This window comes from Drosophila serrata, unplaced genomic scaffold (genome assembly GCF_035046125.1).
Source record: "Drosophila serrata isolate PLE 108 unplaced genomic scaffold, ASM3504612v1 contig_241, whole genome shotgun sequence".
Lineage (NCBI taxonomy): Eukaryota > Metazoa > Arthropoda > Insecta > Diptera > Drosophilidae > Drosophila > Drosophila serrata.
Window position 1 is genome coordinate 3,869,728 of NW_028257139.1, and position 22,031 is coordinate 3,891,758.

Here is a 22,031-nt window from a genome sequence, read left to right on the forward strand (position 1 = left end):
TCTCCATCTGCAACTCTAGAGCGCGACCCAACCCCGGGTGTTTATGTAACCAAGTGGCTTAGATTTCGAGACATCTAGTCAGATCATAAATCTTGTGAATACTTTCGTTCGCCGATTGCGTCAACTCTGCGCACTTTGCTTTACATATTATAGTAGAAATCCGGCGACCGAAGATCACTCTCCGGGTTATGCCCAAAGCTCTTTCGGGTGATTAACATTTTGTTGACCCAACAAATTGTAGGTGGTGCCTGGGGTCGCGGCATACATCGTGATGCATACCGTTCGAAGTGGAGGAGGATGGGGCTATCGGTGGACGCCCACTTGTGCCGGGTGGCAGCTGCGTGTGAAAACGGATTGGCCAAATTAACAAACACTAAAGGGTTTTGCCATATGCCTTGCTTTTTTTCGGATTTTCTTCATTTTTGGCTTAACTGATCTTTTGTTATGCTGATGGCCCGTAATTTGTCATACGCTGCGAGCCGACTAATGAAGGTTGACGAGGCTTATGGAGCAGCCAGAGACATGACAGTTCATTTTCAACACTTCACTGAGTGATTCGCTTTCGGGGCAACTCCCACAAATATTGATACAGCATGAGTTACGGCAGTAATAAGTCAGGATTGAAAGATAAGAAGACCGCTCAATCATCGCGAGACAACACTTAGAGACGCTGAAGATTTCATTGCATACAGTTTAATAAATCGAAGACTCTTTTTGCCTATACAATAAACACAATTCAATAGCTTAACCTAGTGCAAAAACTATTAAAAAAGGACTTACTCCTTTGACTCCACCAGCACTTCCTTTTCCTCCTCCTTGCTCTCGTCCTGGTTGTGAGCCTGCCACCAATCAATGGCATATTCCCGCAGGCTGGACAGTGCGAGTACGGCATGACCATCTAGTTTCTGATCGCTGGCCAGCCAGTCGCAGTACTCCGACCGCGAAGAGGCGCCCGAACCGCCGTAGCTCTTCACGTAACGCACTCCCGCCAGCTCATCCGGCCACTGCCGGGCCAAGCACTCGATGAGGACATCCAGTTGGGCAGCGGACAAAGCGCGATGCTGACCGCTGGCCGAGCCAGTCTTCCAAAGCACGTTTAGCAGGCGTCCCAAGCCCGGCACTGAAATGCGAGGCGATAGCAGCGGCAAAAGCTGCAGCACCAGGCGATACAGGCGCAACTGGACATGGTCGTAGTCTGGCAGTTCTGACCGCGCGGCAGCCACGGAATACCACAGATTGTTAATGATGCTGATGACGCCCTCGATGATATCGAACCGATGGAACTCTGTGTCGCGGATGACACCCACCAGCCAGGACAGTATGCCCACGTGCTCCAGCATAATTTTGACTGCACCGGGGATCTTTACGCACGTGGAGAGCACTGATAGCAACAAAAGATTCGTTTCTAGCGTCGCCAAACTAGAGCCATAGAATCCAAGCAACACCTTAAAAGTATTGGTGGACACCAGCAGGAAGAGATCAGCGCTGCACTTGATACCGCACCGCAGCACCTCGATGATGAACTCACGGTACTGATGGTGCTCCGGCTCCTGGGAGTAGAAGAACACATTGAAGTCGGGTATGGTCTGGAAGTTGAAGCTCTGTTTTAACCGGAGGTACATCATCAGTCGCTTGTACAGAAGATGTGTTGGCTCTGTGCTCAGGTTGAAGCTGTGCGCGATGAACAGGGCCGGGATTAGAGGCACTCTTGGAGTTCCCCCATGCGTTCTCCTCTGTGCGAGCCATGTGCTTCTCAGCTCGCTCAATCCAGCCTGGATGTTGTCGTAGGCCTGCGTCCACAGTGGTTTCTCGTAGAACTTGGAGAGCTCAAAGTGGGTGCGATAGCGTTGCTGACAACTGGCCGCCGCCAGGCGCATATCCTTGTCCAGCGAGGATAGTCCACAGAAGCTAACCGCCAGCAATCCATTCTGCACCGGCCAGCGAGCCCAGACTACGGACTCCGGTGCAAAGCAGTGCATCATCAGGGGAAGCAGGAAGGCGGGATCGTAGCAGGTCTCGTAGATCTTCTCACGCTTCGGGCAGATGCGACGCAGTTCCTGGGGGAAGTCTTCACGGCCCTGCTCGACCATCTGTTCCAGCTGATTGTCGCCGAAATTGTGGGATTTTTCCGCAGGATTCTGGAACGTCGACGCAGGCAACTGCTGGCTGGCATGTAGGCTCCTCCAAATGGGGAAATTCTGGATAGTGTACTCGCTAGTCTCACGAACAATTAGGGCCAGCACCTGTGCCACATTGGTTTCCTGCTGCTGCAAGCGTGCCCGTTCATCGTCATCGGCTGCTCTCAAGGCATAGTGTGCCACGGCACTCTCGCCCCAGATAAAGGGTCTGAACTGATCCAAACCCACGTCGAACCGTTCGTAGTGTTCCAACAGCGCCAGTCCGTAGCGATCGGAGGGAGAGAGCTTCGCATGGTACGATCCCAAGATAACAGGTACATGAGCCGATTGAAGTGCACTGGGTGCCTTTCTGGCCAGAGTTTCCATGAGCTGAAGAAGGTGGGTCTTAGTGTCACTAGGCGCTCCCAAGAGGTGGTCAAAGCAGCAGGAATGGGTACAAATCATTTCGTAAAGCAAGGCTGTGGTGGGGTCCTCCTCCGCCGGCTCCTCCATTTTGTAATCCGCATACATTCCGTCGCAGAGGAAGGCCAGTAGCTTGAGCACAAGCCCATTAGTTTCATCCTGAACTGGTTGTCGGTCCTCGCCGAGGTGGAGAGCCAGCTTTAAGCAGCTCTTGCAGAAATTCATCCATTGCTGGTTGCTCAACAATCGACTCCAATCCAGAGGAAGATCCTTCTCACGGTTCATATCCCACCACTCGTAGCAGTTCCAAGCTATTTGCTCCAGCTTGGGCAAGTCCAAAGCCTGCTTCTTCAAATCCAACGCCAGCAGTTGAACATTGAGGTTTACGTAATTGACGAATACGGTTGCCTTTTGCTTTTCATCCTTGGCGGATGCAAAGGCCTGCCAATAGATCTCCCGCAGAACTCGCACCTGAAAGAGCTCCACAGAGTCGAGTTTCAGCTGCTTCTGGCAATAATCCACACACTCCGACTTGGGCATGCACAGGGCGATGAGCAGGGCACTGGCCTCCGGGTGCTCTCGGTAGATGAGGGCTGCCTTCTGGGGCTTCTCAATGCTCTTCATGAAACCGTTCTTGTAGGTTTGATAGCAGCGTTGCAACACCGCTTGAGGTATTTGATACTTTTTAGTCAAAGCAATGTCCAGGAGGGGATACACCAGCTCCTTTTGCTCCAAATTGCTGGGCAGCAGCTCCGCAAACTTCTCTGCTAACGAGGACTGACGTTCCAAAAGCAAACTAGCCAGACGGATGGCGGATTTGCTCAGCTTTCGAGAGGCTGTAAAAAAACAGGAGAAAAACTCTTCATCGCATTCGGCCAGGTGGTGATGGTAGTGAACCAGGAACTGCAGCAAAGCCGCCTCCATGGGTTCCAGCTGCTGCTCGCTTAGCTCACAGAATTTCTTGTAGAAGTTCAGCAAAACCTTAAAGGCCTTTCGGCAGTCAATGGGCTCCTTCAGCTTCGTCAGTCGTCCCAGCAGGCGAAGTAGCAGGTCAAAGTAATGATTAGGCTTATTGCTCGGCATAAAGTCGTTGGCTTGCAGTTTTGTTGTGAGAAGATTCAGCATCTGGGAGCACTCGCTGGAGTTCAATTCGAATGCGTCCACCAGAGCCACGCACTCCACGAGCTGTTGCTGCTCCTCCAGCTTATCCACCGATGTGTCCAACGCAATATCCAACGCTTTGATTAAGTGCAATTTGTAGTTTGTCGAGTAGCTCTCGAAACGTGGCAAGGTGCTGCAGAACTCCGTTAGTCGTCGCAGGAATATGACGTAGTTCAAGCGCGTTTCGCTGGTCTCGCTCATTAGTTCGGTAGGATGCAGTTGTTCCAGACGGATACTGTAAATGTAGTGCAAAAGATTTTGTGTATACGTTTCCTCCTGCTCCTGATCGTCCTCCCCCTCGGGCTCATCATTGCCGCCGTCAACTTGATTAGCGACTTGCAGGAACTTGATAAGATAATCAGCGGTGAGCTCCGCCTGTAGTTTACTTAGTCGCTGACTGGAAAGGAGGTGGCTAAAGACGAAGAGCAGGTCCTGGACATAGATCATGCTGCGACGTGGGTTACTGAGGCTCGAGTCCAGCAACATGGTTTGACCTTCGCCCAGTTGCAGCTCAAAGTTATTTTCGGGGCTCTCCGCCTTAAAGATGTGATCAAAAGATTGCGGATCTTCCTCGGCGAGTACTGTGTGCATTTGATTTAGCAGCGGCCACTTCTTGGCCAGGATAGCTGGTAATTTCTTCGGTTTATCCTTCCCACGCCCGGGCAGCCAGCTCTTCATGTAATCGCTGTGATTCTTTAGATGACCATCGTACAGCTGAAACACGCATTCCGGCTTGCTGTGATAGTGGAAGAGGAGCAGAAAGACTAGCTCCACATAGGCATCATAGGGTGCCACTATTTTCACTCCCTTCAAAAGCAGCGGCATCATCTTGCTCAGGGTCAGGGTTTCCACATATGCCTGCACCGTTTGTCCCTGCTCGATTTGGGCAAACAGTTTGCTTAGGTTCTTGGTGTTGATGGCTGTTTCCGCCACGGTCAGCTCCGGCAGCTCTATCTGCCTCCAATCCAGGCCGAGTATTGTCAACAGAATTCTCGCTACATTGCTCACTGTGCCTGATTCAAATCCAATAAGAGCTTCCAGCCAGATGTTAATCTCGTGGCGGCAGGAATCAAACAAACCCGTATTGTGGAAGAGACGGTTTAGCATGTTGCCGGCTTCTGATTTTATGGCCACATCCTCCAGCATGTAGGCTTTGATGAAGGACAGGAAAACCCTCTCAAAGAGTTTCTCCTTGGGATTCAAGCTGCGCGGAAACAGCAACAAGATGGTCTTGATCGACTTTAATTCCAGTTGAATCTTCAGGATGTCTTGCGGCTGGCTAAGCTCATCGAAATTGGTTTGGTACAAAGGGCTCAGAACTTTTAGATAATCTAGGATTTGACTGGTCTTATTCACAAAAGCCCGGTTCTCCTTACACATCAGCAGCACAAGGTCTAAGGTAACTGACAGGCAGTCCAGAACATCCACTCCCTCCTGATTCTGCTGCTTGATGGCCAGGAAAAGGGAGTACAAAATGGATTCCATTGTCGGGAAATGGACCATTAAATGATTGAGCAAATCAAACTTAAACTTGCGCAGGGAGTTGCCCGCCTTCTTTGACTGCTCCCGGGTGGCAATGGCACGCACATAGTTGCTGTACTGCCGCATCATGGAGAGCAGGAGACGTTGCACTGCAAATCGTCAGTCGGAATTCGCCATGGTTCAAATAACTTTTGCCCGTGATGTGCATCAAGGCTTCGATGGGCAGGCACAGCTCCTTGATCCAGAAACTGAAGTCCGTAAGTGTCATCTTGTCGAAAGCCGTTGAGAGCGCACTGGGAGGCACAGCATCGATGACCTGAGCCAGGAAAAGCGCTGCATCGGGCACTTCCTCGATTGTACTCCTTACCGGACTAAGCAGCAAGGAGCAATTCCTCACGGTATTACGTCCCAAATCCGGACACGCCTTCAACGTCTGCAGGACTAGCTCCATTTTGCGAGGGTTCTTGTAGGGCTTGTACAGCGAACCTAGCACCTTGCCCTGCAGCTTATTCTGCTTCTGGCGATAGTGCGTCATGGCATCAAAGCAAATTCCGTGCTTGCGGGAAGTAAGCAGCATCAGAAGCAGTTCGTGGACTGCAGCCGAGACAGCCTCTGCCTCCTGTTCGTTTGGCGGTTGCTTTCGCCCCTTTTTGTTGTCAAACAGTGCTGGCAGGCCGTTCGGTCCTTCCCAGTCGTAAAGGCGTCGCAGGTTTTTACAGCATTCCAAGTCGAACACCAATACCTTCTTTGTCTTCTGAATGTCGGGATTCTCCAGCACGTACTGCCTCAAGGCGTTCAGTACCACGCAGGCAGTGACATGGTCATCGTAGACCAATCCTTTAGCCAGCACGCCGATTAGCTGACCTCGGTCCAGGATGTTTCGGATAAGCAACGTATTTCCATCGACCAGGAAGGCCAAAATAAAGTGTATGTACGCCTTGCGAACCGTATCCTCGTTCTGGTAATCGTTTTTCGCGTGCGATAACATCTGCTGCATCACAGTCACATTGGAGAGGACATCGTAGGAGTTAAGCACCTGACGGCCCAGCTGAGGCTCCACGCACACAATCGCCGTCAGCAGCTTTAGAGCATTGCGCCGATGACTGGGTCGCGACGACTGCAGCAAATTCTCGAGCACTCCGCCGTGGGCCTTCAGGAAGTAGCGACAGCCATGCGCAGCCGACTCCATATGGCTCTTTTGGTTGGTGAGTATTTCCATAACGACACGCTGCAGCGCTTCGGTGAGATAGTCCACATGGAATAGATTGCTCTTGTCGATTCTGTCGAAAGCCTCGGCCAACTCCAAGGGTTTCCCGCGCTTCTCAATGTACTTAGCCACGATCTTTGGCCGGGTGGTGACCATGAACAAAAAGTGCCGCAGCTCTGGTTGGGATCAAAAGTTAAATATTGACTCAATGCGATGTCCAGCCTACTTACCAGTAATAAAGTTATTGCCACGCAGCTTCGTGCGGAACTGCATCATCTTGAAGTCATTGGGAAATTTTGGGTGGCTCTCTTCCGGCTCAATGCCGGAGTCGGGACTAACCTCGTCCTCATCCTGTTGCTTATCCTTTCTCCTTTTGCTTTTCTTGGAAGGAGATTCGCTTACCTCCATATTCACCTGTTGCGCTTCATTTTCAGTTGATGCTTCAGGCTTTTCCCCTTTCTTCTTGCTTGGTGTGGAGTCTGCTGATTCTGCTCCGTTAGTTTCTGGCGGGTTTTCCTCCGTTTCTCCTTCTGTGATTTTCTTTGATTTATCCTTCTTTTTCTTTGGAGTGTTGGACTCTTTGGGAACTTTTTTGGGCACCGCTACCTCGCCGTCGTCCTGGTGGTCCGCGTCGGGCTCTTCGTGTTTCCTTTTTCGCCGGTTGGGTTGTATGGCCATTGTGCTTATATTATCGGCTAATTATTCTCATAGAATTCGGTCAAAATTAAAAATTAAATACAAAAAACACCGCACACGTGCTGGTGGAGAATGGTATGACCGCACTTGCCTCTGTGCGAATTACCAACTTTCTTTCAGTGTTGTAAAGCGACGATTTTGGCGGGCAATTAAAATGGTAATTGAGGCTAAAAACACCTATATATCCGAATTGATTGGGATTCTATTTCGTTTAGCACAAGGTTTATTTTTTCAAACAATAAAGAACATGTTTATACTAAAACTATATGTACGGGAATTCGTCAACTGAGAAACCGACCTCCAGCTCGATAATGACTCATCCAATTGGCTAATTGATAATTTAGAAATTTTCCCTCTGCGTAATCGTTTTCATTGTGGCTGAATCGGTGATTTATCCCGGCTTAGTCGTCCTCCAGGGCCGCATTAGTGACTCCATTAAATCCTGATCCTCCAGGAGGAGATGTAATCACATTTCCAGAGACAGGGAATTCCGGCAAGGTTGAACGCTGTTTTCCCGGTGCCGGAGGAACAGGTGGCAAATCGACAGATTTACTCGTGCCTGTAAACATTTCGTCGTTAGTCGGTTTCTTTGCATATATGTACGTGTAAATCACTTACTACAACAACAACCCATTATGGTATACTCTTGAATACTCCTCTAGGCGAGTGGGCCAATTTGCTGAAAGTTCTTTGAGCACTAAATCAGGCAAATCAAATCGGTGGCCAATTGACTGCGAATGCGTATGTGTGTACCTGTGGCGTGCAAACGACTCATGGCTAATTGATAAGCCGCCCTGTTATTTCTATTCTCTTTTTGTTTAAAATGTAAAGTGGGTTATTTATGACCGTGGGCAAGCCCGCTATCAACTTGTAGTTCCTCGTCGGCCACATGAACCGGTAGGAAATAAGCTTCAAACTATAAAAAAGCGCACAAAGCTAGTCGTATACACCTGGAACGAAGCAGCTAACAAACCAATTAAGATAAGCGCTTATCAGGCAAACAGTATTGTAGTTGGCGCTAAAAATTCAATTGACAAATGAATCGTTTATCGATTTAGCGTTTCGATTGAAACGGGTAAAAAGCGGAAAACCGTTATTGGCCGTGGAAAATTTTAAATTTTCGCGTAAATTTCCAAGCAACAACGGAACTTATTGGCAGGCATTGAAAATGATTTAATTATTATGTTTTAAAATTAATTGTTTACATTTGATAAACATGCTTAATTGTAAATGAATCAAACATATGAGGAAAATATTTTAATTTAATTGTAATAATTTTTGTGATTTTAAAACTCTTTATATATATTTTTAAAACTACACAACAATACAGTCTGTCTTTGAATGATTTATCTAAAAACTTCTATATTTGAAATAATTGTCCACCTTTTTTTATTTGATTGCCATTGGTGACAGTTAATGAACTTAGAATTTAATTAAAAAGAACAGTTTTATTTTTATTATTTAAGCCTTATCTATGTATGTAAATAGATACAATTAAATCAAATAAGATTATTTTCTGTTCCTTCATTGCACTCTTTTTCGCAATAAAATTGAATGCAGCCAGTGTGACCGCTCGGCCGTGAGGCCAAAACGCTACGTTTTCACAGTTCACACATGAGGTGCAAGAGGCGGGGAGCGGAGGGGTTCATTATCAGCCGGAACGTAAACAGCGTCGCCGATAAAAATGTTTAAATCACACTGTGTTAATTAGAGAATCAAAATCAATGCGCCTGTGGACGCGGACGAATCGAGATCGTGAGCGCGAAACCGCGGATTAAGAAGCGCTTGAAACAAACGAAACCAAGGGAACGGAGTAGCAGAAAGTGCGTGAGAACGCGTGAATAGTGATTTTTGGCCGCACAGCGAAGCGCAGTGAACGAATCACGAGCGAAAGCGGATAAACAAAAGCCATAAAAAACAGATTCGCACGAGAATAGCAAAATCGTCTGTACGCATCATTGTTTTTGGGAATAGTCTGATTTGCCAGAGAGACTGGCGCGGATCCGCCATGGACGACGAGTTCAAGCTCTGTTGGAAGAACTTCCAGGACAACATAGCCAGCGGCTTCCAGAACCTCTACGACCGTGGCGACCTGGTCGACGTGACGCTCGCCTGCGACGGGAAGCTGCTCCAGGCGCACAAGATAGTGCTGGCGATATGCAGCCCCTACTTCCAGGAGATATTCACTACCAATCCCTGCCAGCATCCCATCAGTAAGTACCCGCCCCAGCGGCGGCATTTGCTTCTCACCCCAGTGTTTGCCCAAACAATTGACACCTTTGCCACCGGTCACCATTAGTTGGCAAGCTGCGAAATGTTGTCCTCTATTGTATCAGTTTTCTGGAGGCATCTACACTTGCGTGCACTTCCTCAATGAGCCTCCGGTTCCCGCTTCAGGTCAGTTCATTACTGGATTATTAGGTGTCAGTTTATCGGGGACCGGAGCCGAAGCCCGAGTCCGCACGTCAGCCTGTCTGTTCGTCACTGCTGTCAGCCGCTTAGATATAAATCAACCTTTGGGTTTAATTCCATGACACATTCGTCGGTTATCAGGGCAGCTACGCCACCACCTCCATTTCCACCTCCACTTCAACCTCCAGGTGGGGTTCCACTTTGAGTTTCTCTGCTGCACGTGCAGGTAGACCTGCTCCAGTCCAGATACAGAACGACTTTAGTTCTAACTGATAAAAAGTTGAGTTGAAACAGGCAAATTGTAGGAGTTAGTCTTACCAGGACATTGGCAGCACTCTTTCTAATGGCTCGAATTTCATCAAAACTCAATTTAAACTGTGGTCACTATGATAAGTTCCACAAAAGTAATCAATTAATGTTTATAGGCACTACAAAAAAAGATATAGAACTATGATCGATTGTCTATCGATTCATTTTAAAATGAATTTTGGATTTTGAAATGGATATTAATTTCTTTTTGTCAATTAAAGCAACAATAAGCTTTTTTTTTTGAGTTGTAAAAATAGAATGAATTAGTTGTATTTTACAATTTTAAGAAGATCTTATTTAATACAATTATTTGTTGAAGTTTAAGAATCCCAGCTAGATTGACATAAGCCTCATAATTTAGTCTCTGTCAATTTAGTGTTCATGATCGTGTTCAAGCTGCAAAATGGTTGTAAATCTAAAGACAAACAGCAGCAACCCAGTAAGAATCGAGGTCTGATGATAATCCTCCTCCAGCGAGCAGGGCTGCCGCCACGTTGTCTATGGCTATGTGGTAGCTGCAGGAGTCCTCCACCTCCAGATCCGCGCTCGAATTGTTTACACACGACACGCATAGGAGTATATGCACCGTGATAAGGTGCACGGCGAGAACCAGAGCTAGAGCCCCACTTTGATCGGATCGGGGAGATTGGGTGCGTTGCTGACCTCATCAAATGTACTTCAAATGGACTCTAGAACGGTGGTAGTATATATGGTATATGGATATCATATCGCCGGGACGGGGCAGACCCACCGAGCGACCCCTCCCGGCTCTGTTCGGTTCGATTTCGTTGGCGGTCGTGTTGAACACGGCTGCCTGCTGCACGGTGGCTTTATCTGATCAGGGGGCAATAAAAAATAAGGTTTTATCTTTTCAAGTAGCAGCAGGAAGGTGCTACCTACCAAACCCACGACTGAACGCTGCTACAAGAGGTATTTCCAAAGATAAAGAATATTAATATACCCTATAAATAACGCTAGGCGCAAGCGGGGGCAAGTTATTAAAAATAAACCAACAAACAAGGCAACAACACCAGTCATCGAGGTGCTAACAAGCCAAATGGCGTTCCGTGTTCCCGATGTTGCTTTGTGTGTCTCCCCATTGTTCGTCGTGTGTGTAACACGCAGCAACAACAATAGTCTAAATATTTTTATCTTTTTATCGCGTTTAACAATCATTTATTGCCCAACTGAGCAACTGGGTCCCCACCAGTCGTCCGGACTCCGGAGACTTCAGTTTTCGAGATATTGATTAGAAGAGGGCTTGTGTGGTTGTTGCAGTCATTGCTGCTTAGTTGCTGTTTCCGCTGCTGCTGCGGCCGTGTAAATCAATCCACTCCGTCCGGGCCAAGTGGTCAAGTGGTTATATCTACGCCTGTCCAGGCCAAGCCAACCCAACCCAATACAATGCTAATCCTCGAAAATTATCTATTTATTATTGGCATAAACAAGACGGACATCGTCTGGGGGCAGCGTTTTATCAGCCTTGCGTTTAGTGCCAGCCACTTTACTTTGGGTATCACTCTCTTGATCGTAAAATAAGATTTTGAACTTATTGCTCGTTAGATAACGCACTCAGACAACCGGACCATGTGCCATGTGTGATATTGGGCCCTCTCCAAGAACGGGCTCCAAAGCCACTGGGCTTCCATTGCCCCAGTCCGCATCCCCCGCGCTCCATTGCCATTCACGATTTCAAGTAGCCACGGCGATCGAATATAGCTGCGGTTGCTTACCAGCCATAAACGGTTCGGGTCCGGGTAGATAATATAATATCGATCGATGGACTTGTCGTAAATATTAAATACCCAATGTTATTAATATATTGCCGGACCGTGACTAAAGCAAAGACGTTGGGAATTTTGTTTTCCACCAGCTCCAGAGGGGGTAAACATTTTTTTTGTAGTGGGCTGCACTATTTATTTCAACAAACTAATCCATTTTCAGCCATTTTGGACTTTGGGTTTTCGGACTTCTAAGGCGCTTAATCTTCGATTTGTTTGTTTAGAAGCTATAGCATTTTTAGAGATTATCAAATGTGCTTTATAATGGTTTTTTGTGGAAAGATCAGTGATTTTTATAAGTATAATTTCTCGGAATATCTTTTACTTAGTTAAAGGTAAAATAGTGAAGCTTTTTTGGAATTCCTTATTATTCTCTATTTATTTATTTATTTGTCTTAGAACCTTTAAACTATGTCTCTAAAATTCTCTTAATTTTGAAGTGTTTAGCCTGAACATTTCTAAAAATGAATAATTTGAATAATATACGTAGAAAAGATGTACATTTCCTTAGCTAGGAGATCCCCCAAATGGATCATAGAAAATCTACTCTTCTTAAAGAATCTCCTCCTAAATATACCCTTATTGGTAAAAACCTATAGGTATTATCGAATTTATTGTAACCCTTCTACTGTTTCCGCTTCTGGCCTTACCCAATCGATCGCATTAATCGCTGCTTACGTACGGGAGTGAGCACTTTATGGTCTCTTCATATTATATCAAACTTTGACTTTGAGCATACGAAATTTCATAAATGCTTTTATTGGCCATTTGTGTTGACAATTCGTAATTTATGGGACCCAGCCGTAGCCCATAGCCAGTAGCCGCAAATAGACCTGTGGCTAAGCTGGCCTAATCCCTAGGTCAGTTGCTGTTCTTTGGAGACATGGATTCACAGAGTATTGGAAAGGGTAGGGAAAAATATAAATAGGGATAGGAATAGGAGGTACCTTAAGGCCAGCCTTCCCACTGTCGCTGGGCTTCTTGGTTTTGTTTTTATCAGGTTGTACTACTACTACCAGCGCTACAATTCGATTCGATTCGACTACTCGACTATTATGGCGTTCGGAGATAACCAATATTTATGAATGTTTGTGCGACGACATTGTCAAAATGAGGCAGGCCACTCCACTAGTTCACAGGGGGAACAACAACAGAGTCTATTGGCGTTCTGATTCGATAAACATTTATCATAATCATAAAATAAAATTGTTTTCGAAATCGATCGCCTGCGATCCGATTGGTGGAGGCCTGTGGAGTGGGCGTGATCTCGGCGGGGCCGAAACAAATCGAAAGCGAGCTAAGGAGGAAGATATCGCTGCAGTTCCAATTCCCCAGCCCCGAATCTCAGTACCCTCGATCTATTTACGAACTGTTCTGATATCAGCGAAGATCACAGCGGGTCAGGCGGCCATTAAATGTTTCTTGGGATGGATGGTGGCATACATTTAAGCAAACAGCGATCAAGACTTGAAGATCTGATGTCTGAGCTCCCGTGAAGATGCCCGGATTCGGAATTTTGGGCACTCTCGGTTTCCTTATCAGTGGGAGCAGTCGCAGGCACGGATTTATCACGTTCTCCGTGAACTTTAGACAAAGTTTATCTACAGTCCGAAGCCCGTAAATGGTTTATTGATTCCAGAGAAAGAGAGATCGAGGGTTCAGTGTGTTGATCTCTTTGTCTTGATACAGGGCCGCTCGGTCTTTATCTCCGACGATGCTCGGTGTGTATCTGTCCTGGAGTCTTCTGTGCGGCGTAGAACTAATGCGATTGATAGTACTACTGCCTCCCTGCTTTCCCCACCCCTAACCCCACTATATGTAATCACGTATCTATCCGTCATCGGAGCAGTCAAGCTCGGCTCCGTACTGTACCCCGGATTTTGATCTTCGCCATGCGATCACTCGGACGAACACGGACATGCCAAGGCGCAGATAGATAGATAGGCGAGAGACAAAACGTCCCGTAATGACGACTACGGCAAATGATAGGCACAATTGATGTCGTCGGGCGGCGGTCAGATTAAGCAACCGAGTTTAACTGTTGCTGATCGTCGATTTAATATATTTACATACATACCGTGCGGGGTCTGTACGGGTGTTTGTGTAATAAAATTGTTATTGAGAACAAGTGATAATATTGTTTTTAACTAGATGTTGATGCTGCCAGAGGGACAGGCACAGTGGCCAGGGGGCGATGATGGGGGGAAAATACTGATAAGAATCCCGCGCAGTGATCTGATCTGATGATGCTCATCTGTAGAAAAGTTCTATAAACATTTGTATATTCCTTAATTAAGGGTTATTTGTATATTTAATAGGGCAGTTTTAAAGCAGAAACAGTGTTAAGCTTGTCAGCCCCAGATAACATGAAAAACATGTGTTTTTAGATGAAATTATAGGTATATTTTTTTAGAAATTCATAACTAATATGGAAGCTTTTTATATACATATTTGGCAATTAAATTGCTTGTACGTTTTCCTCAAATGACCATAAAATAAAACCCAAGTACAAGTCAAATGTTAAATGTCTTAAATAAGAAAACTATTATCAAAATGAATATGACATGATAGATAGATCCGCACCACTGTGAAGCAGAACCGATTCCCGGACTGCCTCACAGCTTCTTAGGCCGTGTCGAGAGCTCAGCTCAGCCATGATACATATTCCATGCTGCTTATTTTATAATAATGGCTGCTGCTGCTACTGTGCTACTGCGCTGTTGTTGAGTTTATATTTAAGTTTTCAGATTTCTTATCGTAGATGTGTTTTTATGTATTGATTTAGTATTTGAGCGTTTCGATGATAACATCTCCACGCCGAATGTGACCTCCTTTCTTAGTGATGTTATTGCCGATCCCGAGTCTTTATGTAAACAAGTAATTACGTTGAATCATGTTTTTTGGGTTTTTGGGCGGGGGAAATCATAAAATCCTCCGACCATAATCTCCGAGAAGATTTAAAAATCCCCCAAATTCATTTCAAAATATTCCGCACATTAAATTCTTCAAAAATTCCCACTTCCTTGCAGTTATACTCAAAGATGTGAGCTTCAATATTATGCTGGAGCTCTTGGAGTTCATGTACCAGGGCGTGGTAAATGTCAAACACACGGAACTGCAGTCCTTCATGAAGATTGGCCAGCTGCTGCAAATCAAGGGTCTGGCCACGAACTCCAACTCCTCACCAGGCTCAAGTGCCTCGGAGAAATCCACTAGTCAGACGCCACAGACGGAGGAATCGCCCAACACCAGCAGCAATACCCACAACAACAGCAGCAGCGGTGCCAACAACCACAACTCAAACTCTAATAGCAATAACAATAGCAAATCGGAAACGGATCACAATGAGAGCAAGGGTCAGAGCAATTCGCGGAATGCCTCGCCAGGCGGTGCGAGCAGGGTCTCCAACGAAGCCGGCAGCCACCTGTACACGCCAAGCAAACGGACAGCGCCGCCGGATTTCGGCAACGATTCCCTGTCCATTTACTCGGGCAAACAGTTGAGGCGCTCGTTAAAGGATCACGGCTCTGGCGGAAGTGACGGAGGCGGAGCCGAGAATACTGACAATGGCTCCGAAATGGAGAATACCCTTAATACACAAGAGTTCTTTATGCCGCCCATTCCGCACATTTCCATGGTGGAGTCGCGTTACGATCTCGGACTGAAGCGTGAATCGGATGGACTTCATCACGGGCCGTCGTCGGGCGGTGCCGGAAGTTCGGGCAGCATTGGCAGCCTAACCTCCTCAGCCTCGTCGGCGACAGCCATACGCAATCCCTTCGCGCCGGCCTTCAATCTGGACAACTATAAGTTCTACAACAGCGGGAACAGCGGCGGCGGCGGTGGTCCCAGCGGCAGCTCCAATAACTCTGGCGGACCCGGAGGCATCAGCAACAATGGACCCCTCAGCTCGGGAACGGAGTATCCCAACGAGCTGTTCATGCCCAATGATTACTCCAAGAACTTTGCCAATCACATGGACATTCCCTCAAGTAGGTGCCCACCATTTGTATGCCTTTTGGCCTCCTTTGATCACTTTTCTGTTGCATGTACATACATATCTTGGCTTTTGTTCATATTTATCATTTTATTTTTTATAAAACTGGGTTTCGGTTTGCATCCATCATCATCGACCCGCCCGTATAACATCATCATGCATTCAACGTACTTACTAGCCCACTGATCACTGATCACACTGCCCCCTCCTAACCAGGAATGGAACCAAATGGAAAAACTAACAAAGCCGCTATTGATTGTAGAGGGATATTTACTGATTTAACTGGGGTAAAAGTCTTAAGCAGACGCACTCGAACCTTAGATAAACAACTGATGGCTTTCATTGTTGTCAAGATCCAATTGTGGCAGACTGATAGGCTTCTGGAGTAATTTTTGATCAGTGTTGTAGAAGGTAGAGTTGGGTATCGAATAATTTTGTTGTTACCAAAGGTTTCACATTTCTATATATATAAATATGTATAATTTGATATTTGGATAACAAGTTAACGAAATTTAATTCAGTGTTTTAACAAAAATGCATTCTTAAAGCTTTATCAGAAGAAGTTTCAGATCTAAACCTATTAGAGTTTATAAAAGAAGAGAGGGAGACCTATGTCTGAAAACTAGATGAGGCTAGCCTTAAGGCAAATATTTCCATGCATTTTAACCAAATTAATTCATTTAATTTCATCTTTTGAGTTATTAAAGACATTTCAAGTAGCACTTCTTAGCTAAAACTGCCTTTAGAATGGTTTTTTAAAGTGGTAATCACTACGAATTCTTCTAACGCCTAACAAAAACTGCACAGACACGAGAACACGCACTCCCTAATTGCATATTCCACGTGGTGGTGTACGACTCCACCGACCACAGACACTCCCCACCACTGAATAGCTTGACCCCCCCGCCCCCTTTCCTTCCTACCTGTAAATAACACCCGTTATGCGCTCCAGCGATGAACTATCCACTAATGATCCACCATTGTCCGTTTGTTTGTGGCGTGTCGTCGGAGCAGACGGCAGCAACATGGTGATGCTGTCCACCACCTCGCTGCTGCACGGCAATTGCGTGTTCAACCGCAACAACACGGTGGCCACGCAGCAGGGCATGAAGACCTACTGGCTGTGCAAGTCGTACCGGATCAGCATGTGCCGGGCGCGCTGCATAACCCACCTGGGCAGGATAATCTCCGCGACGGGCGTACACAATCACACGCCGCACATGCGCGGCGGTCAGGGATCAGGCGCAACGCCAGCGACTGCGTCGGCTTCAGTGGCAGGTTCCCCAGTTTCTCTTAATTCATCGAATCCGAGCCAGACGGGCTATTCCCTGGCAGACGGTGGTGGGCCTCTGGGTGCGGATATGCAGCATGGAAACCGAGTGAGCAACATGTTTGCCAATCAGACGCCTCCACCGCCACCGCCTCCAGCAGTTATTCCTGGAACTGCAGGCCCACAACACCCGCACCATCATCATCACCTTGGACAGGCGCTGCCCAACCTTTTGGTACAGCAGCATCCAGCGCCGCCGCACATGGAGCAGCACGGAGGGTCGGCAAATCTCATGCATAACCCGAATCTGATGCACCTGCAACCGCAAACGCACCACCATCACCTCCAGCAGCAGCAACAGCAGCACTCGCCTCATAACCCTCCGCAACAGCATCACCTGGAAATGGGAGGTGGATCGGGAGCCGGAGGGGTGCTGCTGTCCCCGGCACATGTGCAACAAAGCCCACAGTCCAATCGCAGTAGTCACTCCCTCCACACTCAGAGTCCGCCGCCCCAGCCGGTGGAGGAACAGCAGCAGCAGCAGCAACAACAACCTCACCAACAGCAGCAACAGCAGCAGGAGGTGGTCGCCGCGGAGGGAGCAACGGATCCTGGCACCGCGCACGTTATCAACTCCATTACAATATCCCCAAACACCAGGCATAGCTTCAAAATGGAAAACATGTAAGGCTGTCGCTGGGGAATGCCCATGCCACACACTGCCCCCCGGAGGAGGAGGAGTAATTTATTTTTGCCTAGCTAGAGTTTGTAGTAGACAATTGAATTTGATTCGAGAGAAGAGTAACCAATGTTGTAAATATCAGTAACGATGTGCATATTGTATTTTATAAATTAATGCGAATTGATAAACCAAAAAGAACGAGTCAAGAGGTGCTGTGAAATGAATCCCAGATTAAGCTAACCAGTGCAATTTTGGATATGTTTCGTGGCCCTGTGCGTATATCTGTGGGTAATCATTCAGCAACTAACCAAAAGGGAAATAAAAAATTATATTACTTATAATTGCATTTCAAATTGGACCTGATATAAGAACATGCCAGAGATTAGAGTTCGTTTTATACTTTAGTTCACTAGTTCACTAGACTGTTATTTCCGAACTCTTAACAAAGTTGTACATATCTTTTTAAACAATTTTCCAACTTCAAGTTAACGTAAAGATTCATTTCCACTTTTTGTGAAAGCTATTTCCCTTACCATAATATCAGGTCCAATATGATTTGTTTTTATACTCTGCATCCACCTAACAACCACCTGGCAGGTAAGTAAATTGCATGACACACACATACACACACAAACACACATATAATTGGGCTCATTCGTGTACGTCCTGGCGCATCCAAAACAAAATACATAATCAACCTTTCTCGGGAAAAAGCAAAGAGTTCAACTCTTAGCCATACTCATCGGAGCAGCCGAATCGATCCGTACCGATCCTCACCAGTATTCTCGTCCTATCTTGTAGTCGCACCCGGCGAGCACTGGTTCCAGGGCAAGCTGGAGTTCATGCTCAGCCAGCGCGGCAAGCCGCTGCTGGTCCACGACGGGCACACCTTCGGCATCCAGTACGTGCGCAAGGACAAGAAGTACTGGCAGTGCAATCTGTCGCGCAAGTTCAACTGCAAGGCCCGCGTTACCACCACGGACACCGGCGAAATCATCGTGACGAACAACGAGCACTGCCACACGGAGATCCGACAGCACCTGCGCAAGGACTATCAGCGCAACAAGGTGATGATGAACGCCTTGATCAACCTCAGCACGAATCGTCTGGCCGACTTACGGCGGCACAATCTAGCAAACTTGGCTGCCTTGCCCATGGTACCGGAGGCCTTGGCCCAGGGTTCCCCCATCCACGAAATGGTCCAGAATCTGCACGACATGGCCAAGGCATCGGCGGAGCAGCAGCAGCAGCAGCACCAGCAACATCAGCATCAGCAGCGGGCTCAGGAGCTTAATGATGAGCCGCTGGACTGCGGGCTACGCTCCTCGGCGGCACTCGAAGAGATGGCGCGCAGCTTTATGGCCAACAACAAGCCCTCCATCGCCTTTCCGGGCAGCGAATCCGCCAGCAGCCAAGTCCACGAACCCAAGGAGGAGCCGTCGTGGAAGGGGAAGAACGAGGGCGATGCGCTATGAGCGATTCTGTAGGCTTAGGTTCAAATAGCAGGTCAAATGACAGTTAAGTACAAAAATGGAATGATTGCAATAATACTCAAATACACTAAAGACGGCGTTACCAAAACAAAGGATTCCAAAGAATTTAGTTAATACATAGGCGAGCGTGCGCGTTCAATTTACTAGAGCATTTCCATGAGTTTTTATCGTTTTTATTATTGTACGTTGCATTAGCTTTACTCTGTAATAAATGTTGAATTTGAATAAACCTTTTTTACGAAACTACATTAGATGTTTATCACGCGGCTAAGCTTCTGGATGCGGTTGAGAAGCAGATCGCCCTGCTTGATGGTGGCCTGGTACTGCCAGTTCTTGTTGTCGGGTCGATTGGTCTCCACAATTCCGCCCACGCGATCCACCTTGGCGTGCAGCCTTCCGGCGGCGATGAAGCGTGCCAGCTCCTGGTCGATGTAGTCCACAGTGACGCCAAAGGCCTCGGCCATATACTGTAGGGTGAGGGAGCGGTATGACTCCAGCAGCTGGGTGTAGCCGAGAATGCGCATCTCGCGCACGTAGTAGCGGTAATGGGGATGGATGAGGTAGTCCGAGCGCAGCTGCTTCTCCACACCGGCCAGGTGTACGTAGAAGTTCTCGTACTGACAGTTGTACAGAGAGAAAAGGAACTGCTTGACGTCGGGCAGGCCATGGAGTACCTCCTGGATCTCGGAGCCCTTGATCACCTTGTCGCGCAGCTCGTTGCGGGGCAGGGCAATCATGGCCACGTACACAGTGTAGCGCACAAATGTGGGGTAATCCATCAGCTCGTAGGAGGTGAAGGTGCTGACGGTGTCCAGGAAGAAAGTGGCAGCCGCCTTGAAGTCACGCACTGCCACCGAATATACGCCCTGGTAGACCTTCAGACGGTTGCGACGGTCCCAGTCGCCGCCCTCTTCAATGAGGTACTTGGCCTTGTCGATGTTACGTGTGATGAGGTCGTGGTCCAGGTAGAACAGTCCCAGGCGGATAAGGTGGAACACGATGTCCAGGCGGTGGCCCAGCGACACGGTCTTCTCGTAGGTCTTGCGGAAGGCGGTCTCCGCCGCAGCCTTGTCACCGATGCGGCACAGGTACTCGGACTTCTTTAGGTTCGCCTCGCGCACCTCCATCTCGCCCAGGTTCTTCTCGGCGTCCTCGATGGCTGCGTCCAGCTGCTCCACCTCCACACGGTTATTCTCCTTCATGCGGGCCAGAAGATCTTTGTCTACGGTCCAGCCGAGTTCAGTGCAGATGTGCTCGTACCACGGAGCCATGTTGTCAGCTCGTATGGCTTCCAGGAGCTTCGATTTCAAAGCCGCATCCTGCTTGTGCTCCGCCAGAGTCAGCAGAAACTTGGTCTGCGCCAACTCCAGGTTCGGGTTCTTCTCCAGGCCCTGCTCCTCCAGGTTTTCAGCAGGCATCGTGTTCTTTTTTTTGACTTCGCTTCGTTTAGAACACAGAAATAGTTGATTTGATTTTATATTTTTTAGATTTTGTTGTTGTCAAAGCCGCAAGTCATGTACGAAGTTAAGTTGGCTGCCCAGTGTTGCCGGATCTGCACGAAAAGTTATCGATTGCTTAACTATCGTTGGTACATTGCAAAAATACTAAACTATTGCGACAAACATTCGCAACTTATGTTCTTCAAATTAGCGTCAAAAAGAAACATGGAGGGGATGTTTAATTTTAAATTTATTTCGTAATTAGGGCACTAATTCGAATAAAATAAAGTTTTAAAATGCTAAAAGAAGAATTTAATATTGTTTTTTACTGCGTTTGAAAGTATTTGACATTTGGATACATTAAAAAAAGTATGTGAAAAATAGTTTTTTCACGGATTTCTTAACATCTCGACTAATCAAACGCGTGCAGCAATACCCGATATGCCAAAATAAAGGGACATTTATCGTAGTTTTACACTACCAAGTTTCAATTTCTCCAAACCTTCAGTTATTGAGCAAATCGCATCACAGTGATCTAACCTAGGGGTCGGCTCCATAAAAAATAAGGCATCCAAAATTGTAAGGCTTATTACTTCGATGTACGAACGCGTGCACATATGCACGGTATATTGACTTACTAAGGGAAGATTAACGAATATTTGGTGAAAATTGAAATTGTTTTTAACAGTCAGATTTCGAGAAACCGAATAACAATGGATGGAGTATTTGGGCTGATAGCTAAGGCGCGAACTATGAAAATGGAACCAGCAGAGAACCACTCGCTAAACCAGACCATGAAACCATGTTAGGAAAAATACTAAATTAAATAAAAATAGCAAATTGTTGAATAAACCATTAAGAAATGTAACTGCCCAATAAAAGGAAAAGCCATTCAAAACAATTTTGTGGGATTTTCATCTAAATCAGGAAATATTACCTATTTCGTTCTTTTTAGATTTTAGAATATACCACGGCGTAATGTTATGCCCCTCCCCGACAAGCAAAATCGCTAACTTTTACAAATATCTTACGCCTTTAAGTGAACGCGTGCAAACTTGCACGGTGTCTTAAACGATGGGAACAAATATTCTATAATTAAATCTAACCCACAGATTTTTTAAAATTAACGTTTTCTTTATTCCGACCTCATTCACAAACACTGGCTTCAAATCGATAGGGGCGCCTCCCACACCCTATCGATGAATAGCCCGCCTGAAAATATTCCTATTGACCATTAAAACAATTGTATAAAATATGCATTCCCCATGAATGAAATTGACATTCCAAGCATTTTGGTAGATGTTTCATCAAAATCCGTTCAGCCGTTCAAGAGAAAACATCATTTTTTCATTTATTTCCATAATTGTTCCTTCGAAGAATAAATATATCTGGCAGCCCTGTCTGCCTAAAATTAAGTCAATTTGATTTAAGCTTTATTAAATAAAACTTATGCAAACTGAAGATTGTACCAATAACGGCATCGCAATTCTGAACATTTTGATCCACGTTTCGTCAAAATCCGTTCAGTCGTTCATAAGAAATCTCAACTTTTTCATTTATTT

The 22,031-nt window shown here is 46.6% G+C and overlaps 4 protein-coding genes across 5 annotated transcripts; 1 reads left to right on the plus strand and 3 right to left on the minus strand.

Moving 5' to 3' along the window:
* Nucleotides 1–677: 677 nt before the first annotated feature.
* LOC110188382 (nucleolar pre-ribosomal-associated protein 1) lies at nt 678–7,188 on the minus strand. The gene is given in 3 exon segments (XM_020958101.2): nt 678–5,342; nt 5,344–6,566; nt 6,621–7,188. Coding segments are annotated over 3 exon segments (6,237 nt in total). The 5' UTR covers nt 7,069–7,188; the 3' UTR covers nt 678–776.
* A 103-nt stretch (nt 7,189–7,291) lies between these two features.
* Nucleotides 7,292–7,858, minus strand: LOC110188630 (uncharacterized). The gene is made up of 2 exons (XM_020958403.2): nt 7,705–7,858; nt 7,292–7,645 (listed from the first exon to the last, which is right to left on the minus strand). Exons 1-2 carry the CDS (start codon nt 7,718–7,720, stop codon nt 7,488–7,490), a joined length of 174 nt encoding a protein of 57 aa, XP_020814062.2. The 5' UTR covers nt 7,721–7,858; the 3' UTR covers nt 7,292–7,487.
* An 831-nt stretch (nt 7,859–8,689) lies between these two features.
* Nucleotides 8,690–19,276, plus strand: LOC110188227 (uncharacterized). 2 transcript variants are annotated; one of them, XM_020957874.2, is made up of 3 exons: nt 8,690–9,299; nt 14,618–15,580; nt 16,600–17,732. In XM_020957874.2, exons 1-3 carry the CDS (start codon nt 9,095–9,097, stop codon nt 17,541–17,543), a joined length of 2,112 nt encoding a protein of 703 aa, XP_020813533.2. In that variant the 5' UTR covers nt 8,690–9,094; the 3' UTR covers nt 17,544–17,732. The 2 variants fall into 2 exon arrangements, with proteins under 2 accessions (XP_020813533.2, XP_020813534.2); XM_020957875.2 differs by lacking the exon at nt 16,600–17,732 and adding an exon at nt 18,339–19,276 and having other exon boundaries at nt 8,698–9,299.
* Nucleotides 19,188–20,525, minus strand: Rpn7 (regulatory particle non-ATPase 7). Its single transcript, XM_020957878.2, has one exon. It carries the CDS (start codon nt 20,446–20,448, stop codon nt 19,279–19,281), a length of 1,170 nt encoding a protein of 389 aa, XP_020813537.1. The 5' UTR covers nt 20,449–20,525; the 3' UTR covers nt 19,188–19,278.
* Nucleotides 20,526–22,031: the final 1,506 nt, after the last annotated feature.